At 49.5% G+C, this 13,311-nt stretch overlaps 1 protein-coding gene across 9 annotated transcripts in view; it reads left to right on the plus strand.

The window, feature by feature from the left end:
* The window catches only part of gfra4a (GDNF family receptor alpha 4a), a 91,159-nt gene that overhangs the window by 75,457 nt on the left and 2,391 nt on the right, over positions 1-13,311 (plus strand). For 7 of the 9 annotated variants that reach the window (XM_061843452.1, XM_061843443.1, XM_061843453.1 and 4 more), the window contains 5 exons: positions 5,758-6,042; positions 8,025-8,105; positions 12,063-12,420; positions 12,690-12,799; positions 13,197-13,311. The exon at positions 13,197-13,311 is cut by the window's right edge and continues 20 nt beyond it. In XM_061843452.1, coding sequence (XP_061699436.1) covers positions 5,758-6,042; positions 8,025-8,105; positions 12,063-12,420; positions 12,690-12,799; positions 13,197-13,311 — 949 coding nt within the window. Of the gene's footprint in view, positions 1-3,290; positions 3,358-5,757; positions 6,043-8,024; positions 8,106-12,062; positions 12,421-12,689; positions 12,800-13,196 lie in introns of all 9 variants that reach the window. The other 2 variants (XM_061843451.1, XM_061843450.1) reach the window with 2 other exon arrangements.

Consider the following 13,311-nt stretch of genomic DNA (forward strand, 5'->3'; position numbering starts at 1 on the left):
TAATAAAATCAAATCTGAAAATCTCAAATTTTTAAAAATTTGTAGAAAAAAGCAATTACATAAAGATGTCTTGCTAATCAACCCACTGATCATTTTATTTTCAACAATCCTGTAATAGTTCAATATAAATTCAGCTTCTTTTACCCCTAAAACAAAAAATTTTCTTTAAAAAATAATCATTTATTTGATTTATTGCAAAGAATAAACAAAAAGGCTTTTATACATTACTTATATTACATTACAATTAAGAAATTATCATAAAAATAATTACGTTTTTAAAGCATTTTTTTAAATAGTTGGTAAATGTATATTGATGAAATTATAAATAAAACAATGAAAAAATTAGAACTGTTTAAGCATTCCAAGGTGAATTTTTTTTTTTTCGATTGAATCTATAAAATATGAGTAATGTAATTTTTGCAATATATATATATATTTAAAATATTGAAATTTAAACCGATCCAATAATGTCGTAAGCGTTGCGATACACGGCGGCCATCTGGTCGCAGTCTGTTGGTGAAGCAGCATGTGGCTCGGTCGCTTTCGCGTTCTTGTGTTCCGTGTCGGAAACGGCAAGACGGCTCCCGTCGCGTGCCAAATATTTCCTCAACTTCTTTTTCGACTTTGTTGTAAAAAATGTTGGGTCATCGTTTTTCATGCGCGGCGCATTTTTTTTAATCAGCGCTCCTTCATTGCTCTGGGGTCAGATTTATTCCCTTCAAAAATCGCCGCAATCATGCAGCAATTTCATGACGCTAATTGAGATTCTGCGGCTTCCGACTTTTGTTTCGCTTATCGTCCACGAGGCGAATTTCAATGTCATAATCTCATCATTTTCCATAATGAGATGCCCAAAAATCAACTTAGCGAGCTTGCGAATCAGAAACGCTTGACTGCTGCTGTTTCGGTGCTTTCTGGAATCCTGCAAAATATGTCATTGTCATTGTAAAGGGCAGCGCTGGCGTACTGCGGCCACGCAAAAGCCAAATATTGTCTGATATATTTCACAACCTTTTATCCAGGCCAGACTGAAAATCTCGTGGCTCACCGCAAAATCAAAAACGTCATAAAAGGCAAACAATCGTGTCTTCGTAGTTGACAAATTTACCATTCATTTTTTTTTTTTTTTTTTTTTTTAATGTGGAAGTGAGCGTCAGCAATTCGTTGAAAAATTTGCCAATTATTTTTATTCTTTCCCTAATGCCATTCGGTGCCAGAAGAGGCCGCCAAAGCCCCTTTTCAAACAGTAGTTGGTGTCAAAGAAGTATGTCAAAGTCGCATAAAATCCGATTTGAGAGAATAACTGCATCACCAATATTTTGTCACGCTTCTGGAATTTTTCTTAGCATTTCTTTGCATTGTTTTATGATGCTACATTTATTAACGTGTCGTCGAATAAACTGCAGTACAATAGAGACGATCGAAAAACACACACAAAACATTTGGAAACGTTTTTTTTTTTTTTTTTTGGGCACGGATTGATTGCAATTGTTTTCATTTCAATGAGGAAAGTTGATTTTGCATCCGAGTTCTCACGGCAGCTCGCCAAGATTCCGGCTCGTCTTCCAAAATGTTTGGAGGAAACAAACAAAAAGCGCTTGGCGCGAAGTAAGTCATCGAGGAACGCGTCGGTTCGAGTCCAAGCGGCTCCGAAGGGTCTCGACAGGGTTTTTCCATTAGCGCCTGTGCGTCCCGGCGCGGGTTTCCGTGGCAACCGGAGGGAAGCGCCGCAGAGGCGCTGAGTCATCTCGGATAAAAATCGTGCGACGCGTGCAAGAAAAAGAAATGCAATGAAAAGACGTTCAGGGCTGCGGCGGGCGATCCCGACGTCGCCAAAAGAAGCCGCCGACCGACGTTAGCGGGACAAAAAGTTCATCTTGTTACGTCAATGTCGTCGACACATCAGCTAACTTGCTTGAATTTGCTTCTTTGTGTATTTTAGTTGGCGAACAGTCGAATCGTTGACGCTTGGGGGAGCAACGGAGATGACGATGGCCGACGTTCAAGCTTTGTTTGCGTTTGCGTACATCAGATCGCGTTTGGATAGATAAAATATCGGCATACGTGAAGAAAATCCAAGTTTGTCTCCAAATCAACGTATAATCAAGCTGTACTTGTGCTAGCGCCTTTTCTTGGCGAGATTCCACGTAGAGCGGATTTAGTTGGTGTGCCATTCGGTGGGAACGGGAGCGGGAGCGGCTTTTCGCTAACTTTCCACGCGTCCCCTTTTTGTCGTGCTGAATACGCGAAAGGTTGCTTGACGCCATAATCGTCCCACATGAGGTGTTGTGGATCACTTCAAAGATTTGCAATTCAGCGTCGGCCGCGCGGAGGCGATACCCGCTTTTTCCGACTGCCGCTCACGTCGCCGAATCCGAATTCGTGCAGGAGTTCGAGTCCTGGAATTGAACCAAGATGGCCGACTTCCTGTTCAATTCCGGGCAGTCGCGCGTCTTTTTTTTCATGGCGAATCCTTGAAATGATTCTATGATGATGACGATGCTCCACTTGAGATGGAGCGAAAATAAAATTAGCAATTTCGGACTAGGAGAGCTGCTGTGTGTTTCGGGTCCAGGTCAGGTCGCGTGAAAGGCGGAGCGCGAGCTGCCTGTAGCCGCAGACCACTTCCTCCTCCTCCTCCGCCGCCGCCGCTGAGGTCTGAAGTCCACCGACATCTGCTTGCTCTTCTTCACGTCGGCCGCCAAATATTCTTCTGCAATTTAGTGCGTCCCGTTTTCTTGGATTCCGTCAGGCAAATTCCTTGGGAGGGGTTCACCAAAGTACGAGACGTTGCCAGGAAGTCTGACATTTTGGCTCGATTGTAAAGCTAACGCTATGTTGGTGTGCGGCCTTCTCAAGCTGTGACTTCACGAAAAAGTTCTGGGTGACAAAATGACTTCGAAAACAAAAAAAGCTCTCCCAGAAAAGCGCAGCTGTGAGAAATCTGCCGTCCGTCGGAGTTTGCCCACCCGGAAGGAGATAAAGTGGGCAGCTAATCTGCTATTAAGCTGTCAATAAAAGTCCCGAAGAAGCCGCGGGAAAGCGTCTGCGGATCGAGCCGAGAGCTGCTCGGCAAAAACCGCACGTCGTTTCCGTAAACCTTCAAAAATATGATTATGCAAGGTGACATCGTGTCACCGGCTCCGCATGCAAAGCAGAGAATTTACCGCGATGAAAAGCAGCTCGCGTTTTCCTCACTCATTTACATGTGAAGCACGCGACGACATCTCAACCCCGCGGCACACAACTCCGTAATCATTGTTTTTTTTTTTTTTTTTCCCCCGATGCAGCTGGCGGGAACGACGTGGGCGGTCGGCGGCGGCGTGAAAGGTAGAGCTCAAAAGACGCCGTCGCGAGGTGGGTGAATAAAAGCGAGGCGCGAGGGCGCGAATCTCGTTAAATGGCCGCTAAGCCGTCGTGGCGGCATCGCGCCAGGTAGCGAGCGCGAGCGCCTTGGAAGTCGAGCTCCACCGAGGGAGGGAGGAAGAGCCTCCCAAACGTGTCGCCGTTTCCGGTGTCCGTTGTCAGGAAAGCCACAGAAACGAAAAAAAACTCTCAAGAACCAAAAACTATCGGGAAGGTTGCCGCGTCCACGAGCGCCTGCAGCATTTTCTTTGTCGAGCGACGGTAAATTCCGAAAGATTTTGCGTTTTCATCCTTGGAAGTCGAGCTCCACCGAGGAAGAGCCTCCCAAACGTGTCGCCGTTTCCGGTGTCCGTTGTCAGGAAAGCCACAGAAACGAAAAAAAACTCTCAAGAACCAAAAACTATCGGGAAGGTTGCCGCGTCCACGAGCGCCTGCAGCATTTTCTTTGTCGAGCGACGGTAAATTCCGAAAGATTTTGCGTTTTCATCCTTGGAAGTCGAGCTCCACCGAGGAAGAGCCTCCCAAACGTGTCGCCGTTTCCGGTGTCCGTTGTCAGGAAAGCCACAGAAACGAAAAAAAACTCTCAAGAACCAAAAACTATCGGGAAGGTTGCCGCGTCCACGAGCGCCTGCAGCATTTTCTTTGTCGAGCGACGGTAAATTCCGAAAGATTTTGCGTTTTCATCCTTGGAAGTTGGCACAGTGAGCGCGTCCTTATTTGCCTAAAAACGTCGCAAGTTGCTCAAAAGTTTTCTGGCCTCAGGGGAAAAGACACAAAGTGACGGATGACGGCAGGAGAAGGAAGAGGCGGATGTTATGAATCATAATAATACGACATTTAAAAAAAAAAGAGGCAGACAACCTTCAAGCTCAATCACTGTCACCAGAAAGAATATGAAAATGCTCCTCATTCTTTGGCCAATAACATCATCGAGACAGAATTCAGTCATCATTTTTTCAAACGCTGCAGCGCTTTAACGAGCTAGCCAAGCCAAACCTGAATAAAAACTAAAAATACCATTTCTGATACGAATTGGAAAAGTCAAATATATATATATAAAATGAAAAAATGTAGCAGCTTGTCGTTTAGGAGATAGCTAGCGCTGCTAGCGTTTTCCTAGCTGTGCTAATTTTGTGAACCGACGATGACCTGATATGATGCATTTCAATTTTGTGTGTGTTTATCCTGAAATTTCAAGCGAGTTGACAATATTGCTAACTTGTCGTGTGTGCAGGAGACGACAAAGTACTTGGCCGCTATTTACCGGGTACACGGACGACGTGTACCGAAAAGTAATTAAGCCCACCCACCCAAAACAGTTTATATTTGCTGATGGATGCCACAAGATGGCGACCAAATACATGTCGGAATGAAACTCCTCCCCTCACTTCAACATAGTTCCACAAGACGGCGCCAAAGAATTTTTTTCTATCCTGAGAGTAAGTCAACGTTTCAGCAGATAACAGAAGACATGAATTAGTCCCGGCGTGCTAAATTTGCTCGCTTTCTGCTTTTGGGACGACGACGACACCGCATCTAACTTTTCGCCGCAGATCGAGTGAGCTCAAGTCCGTCCATCAGCCGTCATCTTGACTGAACGGTGGATTGATCGATTGAGAACGCGCAGACGTAAAAGCATTTTGCGCCCCTCCCCCGTCCGGCAAACTCTCGATTCCCATCCAACAAACGTGACACTTTGTTTTGACTGCAGCCCAAACACGAGCGAGCGCTTCGGCGCGACGAGTGGTGGCATCGCGTCGGGACGCAGTCATCCTGTCGGCGCCGGCTGATGGATTGCGCGTGACAAGCCCGGGAATTCATGAATAATACAGCCGCGGTCCCCTCGCGCATGTAAATGGAAACGGCGGATCGCGCGTGACGAGCGCAGTTCCGACGCCGCGGCGGGAAAGGCCGCCGTCGGCCCTCGGGCTCGTTTGCCTTCCGATTGGCTTCATCCGTCAGGGACGCTCGCGATCTGTTGTCCTCGGTTGGCCGTCGTGACCGCTGAGAGGATCGGCGGCGGCGGCGTCGTCGTCGTGGGGATGATGATTCCGGTCTTTGATTTTGTGCTATGAACCACGTTTGTGCCAGGGTTGCCATTTCAGCCCGGAGTTATGCTTCTAAACAACGGTTAAGGTTCCAAATCGGGGTGTGAGGACAAGGTCATCGGTTCGACTTGAGGTTTTGTCCCAAGGGTTTAAAGCCAAAGTTAGGACTTTGGGTGAGGTTTTTCGGGACAGGGGCTCGGCGTTCAAATCGAAGGATAAAGGCCAGACAATCGTTTCAGGTCAGTTGGCGACTCGAGTCAGGTCGCCGACTTGAAGTCCAAAACGAGATTCGGTCGTGGAGTGGAAATCAATCCTCACCGGCTCACCGCTGGTGTCTTTGCAGGACTCGGCGGGGCGTCGGCGGCGGCCGAGGGCGGCCGCGACTGCCTGAGCGCCGGCGACGCCTGCTCCGGGGACGACGCCTGCAGCCCCCGCCTGCGCACCCTGCGCCAGTGCGTGGCCGGCGACGGCAGCGTCAAGCTGGGGCCCGGCGCCCGCAACCAGTGCGAGAACGCCGTGACGGCCCTCTCGTCCACGCCGCTGCGCGGTTGCCGGTGCAAGCGCGGCATGAAGAAGGAGAAGAACTGCCTGAGCATCTACTGGAGCCTGCAGCAGGCCGTCCTGCACGGTCAGACCTGTTTTCAGGTTTTGCCCGCCGGTCGGCCGTTTCGGGGAAAATGAACCGCACCGCTCGCGTCTGCTACTTGCTCGTGTCAATTATTTTGCGAGGGACGATGCCAGTGGCGATCGTTAATGGTCGAGAAGCCGTCCCCGCCGCCCAGATTCATTTCCAGGAAGAGTTCAGGTTTAATCTTGAAAATCAAAGCGGAAATTGTTTCGGGGTCTCCTAAAATTTGCCCAAATTTTCAATGACTAAACTGCCCCCCGACTTGAAATGAATCGCTTTTCTACCGTCGCCGACTTGTGGCGTCGGATCCAAACTTTCTTGATGAGGTCTGTCGACGGTTTCCCGCCACAATTCAGGTGAGAACCCGTCCAGCGTTCCTCACCCGGTGCCGCTTTTCCGCTCCGAATGGACTCAGCCTTTGAGCCACGTGAGCGAAGGCGTCTACGGACCGGAGCTGGCACCCGGCACCCAATTGCGGATCAAAACTTCCTCCGGCGCGTTCTGGAGCAAACGGAGGCAGCTTAAGGTCGCGTTGTTTGGAGGATTCTTTATTTTATTTTTTTTTTCCATAAAACTTTCTGGGAAAAGCGACTTGTAGAAAGCAAGGATTAATGAACAGTAGTCGAGTTTTTGCCGACGGTCCGACGAGGGAGGGTGGGGGGGGGGGCGGTTAACAGCTTTTTTTTTTTTTTTTTTTTTTTTTTTGGAAAAAGTTGACGTCAAAAAATGAGGTCAGGAAGCTTTTCTTCACGTCGCAGTCACGACGCTGGCATTCATCATGCGTGAAACTTCGAACGTGTGACAAAACGACAGCGTTTCACTTCATCGCACTGATTTGCGACGCGCACGTTTTTTTTTTTTTTTTTTTTCATTAGGCCATTAAGAAAAATTTTTTTTCCCAAGCTGCTGTTAGCGGTCAGATCAGCCGCCGCCGCCGCTGACAAAGACAAGTTAGAAGTCGTAACAAGACTTGACACGCTTTTCCGTTTTGAGGCTTAGCAGCGGTCTCACGTTCAACTACTAAAAAACAGACTTTAAAAATAATAATAATAATAATGCAGTTGCATTAGTTTGACGGAAAGGATGAGATGAAAACTGCTAAGAAAAACCCAAAAGAATATTTGAGGAGTTGAAGGAATTTCCGGCAAGTCGCGGCCGTGGCCAACGCGCGACGACAGTCTAGCGCGTTCGTCGCGGCACGTCCGGGACGCCGAGATGGCAAACGAGGATTTCAAGACTGGATTTGGGTTTGAAGACGGGGTTTCTGGTTTCTGGTTTCAAGTTGAGCCGAAAGCCGGTTTTGGGGCCATCAATCAAGCCGTTTCGTTTTCAAATTCTAAAGTTGTGGTTTCAAATGAGGATTTGGGTGTCAAATTCAATTCTGAAGCTAAAGAAGGGTTCAGGGTTTGGAGCCAAAACCAGGTTTTCAAACTAGATAAGGTTGAAGACAGACTTTGGGTTGTAAATTCATGTTTAAAGCTAGAGTTGAGTTTTTCAGGGCGGGGTTGTGGCAGCAAATTTGTGTTTGAAGCTGAGGTTGGGTTTCCAGTTAAGGTTTGAAATCTGGCTCAGGGTTTCGAACAAAACCGGGTCTTAAATGTCTTTGATCTTATTATTTATGACAACTGGGGGTTCAATGCGAGGCTTCCGATTTGACATAAGCGGGAGGCTGTACAATTTGACTTGAGTTCGGGTTCCGAATTTGGGTTTCAGACAAATTAGTCTCCAATCTGCGAATGGAAACGTCTTCGCCGTTTTCAGTTTGCGATTTGGGATTTGGAATTTGGGTTCAAGGTTCACGTTTGAAGGGTTAGGGTTACAATCTACGGTCCGGGGTTCCAAACGGGGCTGGCATCCACGTCTGAAGTGACTTTTGACATAAGCGGCATTTTATTTTTTTTGTTTTCCCTTCGTGGCGGCATTTGCCCTTAGCGGTCGGCGGTTGCCATGCCGACGTGACTTCTGGTTTGGTCCCTTCGCAGGCCTGAGCCTGGTCCAGGACTTCCCGTACGAGCCCGAGGAGAGGGGCTCCGACTACGTCCGCCTGGCCTCCATCGCCGCCGGTGAGTATTGAGGCCCCCCGCCGTCTCCTCGGGGTGTCATCGTTTAGTTTGGGGGCCTTTGCAGGTGTGTGCGTCGCAGCCGCGGGCCGCACTCGCCGATTAATTGCCGCTTTACTCACGCGCGTGTGCAAGGGACGAATGCTTAGTGCGGAGAAGACCAAGAGGGGTCGATTGTGTACTCGAGATGGGCTCACGTTGCGCCGGTCCGAGCCCTCCCCCGTGCTGAAAAGTCTCCTGGTGAGGAAGGCGCATGCGTTACCAACAGGGGAACTCGTACTCGCACCTAGCGGACGCCGGTCTCGTAGTTCCCCTTCTTCTACAACGTAACCTTAAAACAAAAAGATATCTCCACATATATGTACGTTCGCTGCGTTGGTCTTTCTGAGACGTGAACGTCCGGCGGCGACAAGCGATGCACAGACGGGGACGTTTCAGACTGGCCGGAAGTTGACAAAACCTCCGCTTGGTGCGCATCCATCACAAGGAGACTTTTCAGCACCGTAAGCAGCGCTCACTGTGAAGTCAATTCAGACATTTATCAGGACACATGTACATGTTAGAAGACTGAAAAGACCGACAATTATTTTGTACTGCATTGCAGAACTTTGTTTTGTTTTTTTTTATATATCTCAATGGCCAGCGACTTGGTTATAATTATTTGGCCCATTTCTACCTCTGCGTCGTGCAGTTAGCTAGCTAGCTAGCTAGCTAGCTATGCCTACGCCCTGAAAATGTCTTCCCTCGTTGGCGCCTCTTCCAGAACCGCTTCCCGTCACAATTTCAATGTAATTACTATTCGAGCTACTGTAGCAACCGCTCAGCGACGTGTGCCGCCACGTTTGATATCATGTTAACTTTCCCCGAAGCGAACAGACGACCGCCAACCGCTACGCACCAGCGAACACGATTCTGGTCGTCCGGACGCGTTGTTTTGTGCAGGCGTACAAAGGATAATCGATGTCGCGCTATTTTCATGGTCCTAAAACAATCTTTTCGCATTTGGAGTTTTTCATTGAAATGCAAAAGTGAAAGCCTGCCAACGTTTTTCACGCCTTTTGTACTTGGACTTGATGAAGCAGCATGCGGCTCGTCGCGCACAATCGCTTTATCCGTCTCCTCATTACGGAACGGTCGTGTTTAGTAGAGAAATGCAGAGCAGATGTTTATCGATCATTCGTTCTTTAGTTTGGCGAAGATGGCCAAGAAAAAATATCAAACACAAAAAAAACGAGCGGCGTCTCGTCAAGATTGACCACTTTGCCCATGACAGCTTTCGCTAATTAGCTTAATGACGCGATGGAGGCGTCTTTGGCGCAGAAGAGCACTTCGCGCCATTAGCATGAGCGATGAAGTACAGGCGGAGGCGACGCCGCCGCGAGGCTCCGTCGAGCGCGGCTTCGCTGACCTCCTGACTTACGAGCGGCGCCATAAAACACGCCATCCTTCTTTTTATTGCGTTTTTTTTTTTTTTTAATACCTTCATGTGTGACCTCTGCTTTTGGGCAACAGCAATGCGCGCCAAGTTCCCCTCCGCTAGGAAAGCTGACATTAGCGGCGCTTTCGTCTGCCGAGGCTCGCGTCTGATTGATGAGAAAAAGCTTCTAAAATAAACGCGCCGGCACGTCGGGGAAAAGGCCGGCGGTGGCGCGCCGAGTTGAACTTTTTGGACCGATGCGGCTGCTTCATATTGGAATAAAAACATCGCGTCGCTTGATCCACAACAGAAAATCCCAGCCGGCTGTGCGGGACTGGTCCTGTTCTGCTCTGAGAAAGTTTTTGCTCCCTTTGGAAAGCGAACCCCGAAAAAAATAGGAGGAGAAAAGTTCACTTGGTCTCAGGAAGACTTTGATCCAAAAGTTCGCCCCCTCCGTAAATATCCGTCGATGAGTGAAATTGCAAAATTTGCGGCTCGGCTACTTGCGGACATGGCAGAACGAAAGCTTAGATGGAAAAAAAACGGAGTGTAAAGTTGTCACCATCTGGCTTTTTATTCAAAAGTTACACAAAAAAACACGTTAGCAGAGCGCTAACTGTTGGAAAGCCCCCCCCCCCCCCCCCGAAAATATGAAAACATTCCCTCGCTGACATTTTCTTTCCGAGTTCTCCCCGACTGTAAAGTCAGCGTTCACATTTCACGTCGCTCGGTTGAGCGACAGGACGCTCGGTCTAATCGTCGTCTCCAAAAATGTTTTCTTTCGGTGCGGCTTCATTTTTGGAGATTGAAAATTGTGGCGGCGTTACGCAAAATTTGTCCCCGCACAACCGTTTTGTGCAAAAGGGATTTCCGGGCGGAACCGTTTGCGGTACGGCGAAAAGCTCAAAATGGCGTCGCGTAAGTCGAGGTCGCCGTCGGAGATCCGAGCGAGCGTCTCGTCGATGGGCTCCTCCTCCTCGGCCGAGTCGGCGTCCATCCATATTTTATACGACCGCTCGGAGGGGCCCCGCTCGCCGGCGGAGGCGCCCGCAGGCGCTTTACACACTAATGAGCGGCGCGGTCCGCCATCATGGCCGTATTGACTCGGGGGGGGGGGGGGGGGGTCAACGCGGCTCATTAGAGCCGAAGTGCGGCGGTGAGGGTTGCGCGGGGTCACGGTGGGGGGGACACACTCGAGATTCCGAGTAAACAGAAATGTACATTTAGCAATATGTAACAATAACCTGATATTTTTTCTCATGAGAGCGTCATCTTCAATTGTGTTGCAGTATTTGAACGAGTATTTGCCACGTATTCAAGTATATTGAAATTTTCGGTACAAATTTGCCATCCCTGCAGGGGAAATGATTTTAATAAGATAAAATAAACACATGATGGTCGTATGTATATTTGTTGAATTAATTTCAAAACAAATCAAGAAAGTAATATTGAAACAAATTTTTCATTTTCACAAAATGCTAATTTGAATCCCTCAAGTGAAAACTCGAGAAAATGTGAAAGAAATGAAAGATGTCAAAGATTTCAAGGGAAAAGTCAACGAATCAAATTTGAATGAATGATATAAAATGGATGAGACGTTTTGAATTATGTACATTTTTATGTTGCATTTGAATGTACTTGTATTTTCATCCTTTAAGGCTAAATGCAACATGGAAAAGAATGTTTTGTTATGATTAAAATAATATTTTATATATAATATAGCTGATTGTATGGAATTAATTATTGTATATATATATATATTTTTTTTTTTTTCTTTTTATTATGTGCAGAGCATGAGTTGAGCCAACCGTTGAATTTGCGTTTTTCTTACTTTGGGAAAAAGTTTTGTTTGCGTTGCAATCTTTTCTTTGCGCGCAGACACAAAGCAGCGGGCCGGGCGGCGCCTTCGGTCGGACACGTTTGTTGACTTTTGAAGCGCGACGTCAGCGGCCGACGGCGTCGTCACGAGATCGGCCCGTTTGCCCCAAACGTGTCCAACGACCGTGCTGAGCCGTTAGAATTCGGCCATTTGCGAGCTTCTCGTGTTGTAGCGATGGCGGACGCGTCGCCTCCGTTCGGACTGGTTTTGCATGCGGAGGGTGAACAACATCTGCGGCGGGGAACTCAAGTCATTGCTAAACATTGGCTGGGATTTGCCGGAGAGAAAAACGCCGTTTTGGGACGTCCTTCGTAAGCCTGAAAAAAAAAAAAAAGTTGTCAGGAAGCACGGCGGCCACGTTCGATGAGTCGCCGCCTCCTCGCTCGTCCATCCTGGGATTTTACAGTCCCGTCGGCGAGGAGACCCGGCCGAAAAGTGGCAGCGCGGCCGCCGTTTTGGTCCCGAGCGGTCGGTGGGGCCTCCTCAAATGCGCCGGGCTTTACCCCATCGCCGCCACCGCCGCCGCCGGAAAGTCGGCCATTTTCCTCTGGAACGCAATCGAGTGTCGGAAATGTGCATTTCGCTAGCGTTTGTTGAGCCATTCACGCGAGAGAGCGAGCCACGTTCACCATTTTCAAGAATTTGCACACCACTGACCCGAAAGGGTTCGTCTCCCCTCCAGAATCGGAAGCGACGACGGTCAACCGCTGCCTGGACGCCGCCAAGGCCTGCAACATCGACGAGACGTGCCAGAAGCTGCGCACCGAGTACGTGTCGTCTTGCATCCAGCCGTCGGCCCGCTCGGGCCCGTGTAACCGGCCCAAGTGCAACAAGGCGCTGCGCAAGTTCTTCGACCGCGTGCCGCCCGACTACACGCACGAGCTGCTCTTCTGCCCGTGCACCGACACGGCCTGCGCCGAGCGCCGCCGCCAGACGGTGGTGCCGGCCTGCTCCTACGAGGACAGGGACAAGCCCGGCTGCCCGGCCCAGCTCAGGGCCTGCAAGGCCGACTACGTCTGCAGGTACCGCCGCGTCCGACGTTCTGCTCCGGAAGACGCTTTGACTTGGCTCCGTTTTGGCTCAGTGGCGCGCTTGAGAATTTAGCAGGAACACGAAATTCCGAACCAAATCCGCAGCGAACCCGGTTCTGACAGCTGGTCAGCGCGTCGGCCAGACGACCCGGTCTCGTCCACGAGGATCCGTCTGGCCCTCCCGGTCAAAGCTTTCGGAGATGACGATCGATTCATTGTCTGATTTTTTTTTTTTTTTACATTTGCCTTCTTTGTCCGAGGTCCCGCTGGGCTCAGTTCCAGTACGACTGCCAGCCCCGGCCCGAGAGCGCCAGCGGCTGCAAGCGCGAGAACCACGCGGCGTGTCTGCTGGCGTACACCGGCCTCATCGGTGAGAACCGTCCTCTAGCGTAAGGGTTCGGGACCCGAAGCCGAAGCGTGACCCTCTTTTCAACCGCTAGCACGTCTTAATTGGAGTCCTCCTCCCTTCTTTCGAGTCCTCTTTGAAACCCCAACCGTGACGTAAAACCCAAACCCGGAACCACTGAAGCCAGCCGCCGTTTGGCGGTCCTTTCCACTTTTTGTTTGCCATTCTGACCTCCCAATTTGTCTTTTTTCCCCCCAAGAGAAACGCGGTCGTCTCAGCTTTTCAAAGCTATCGAGAAAGAGAAAAAGCGACGGACGTCTTTGTGTCCGTCGTCAAAGACGGAAGCGGAGCGAAGAGTCAAACGCAGATGGTGGCGGGATTCCCGCGCCGGCTTCATGGTGTGTTTTTGCGTCCCCGCCAGGCAGCACCATCACGCCCAACTACCTTGACAACTCCACCTCCAACGTGGGGCCCTGGTGCTCCTGCGCTACCAGCGGCCACCAGCGGGAGCAGTGCGCCGACTTCCTGGCGTCCTT

The sequence above is a fragment of the Syngnathoides biaculeatus genome, chromosome 15 (assembly GCF_019802595.1).
Source record: "Syngnathoides biaculeatus isolate LvHL_M chromosome 15, ASM1980259v1, whole genome shotgun sequence".
NCBI classification, from domain to species: Eukaryota; Metazoa; Chordata; class Actinopteri; order Syngnathiformes; family Syngnathidae; genus Syngnathoides; species Syngnathoides biaculeatus.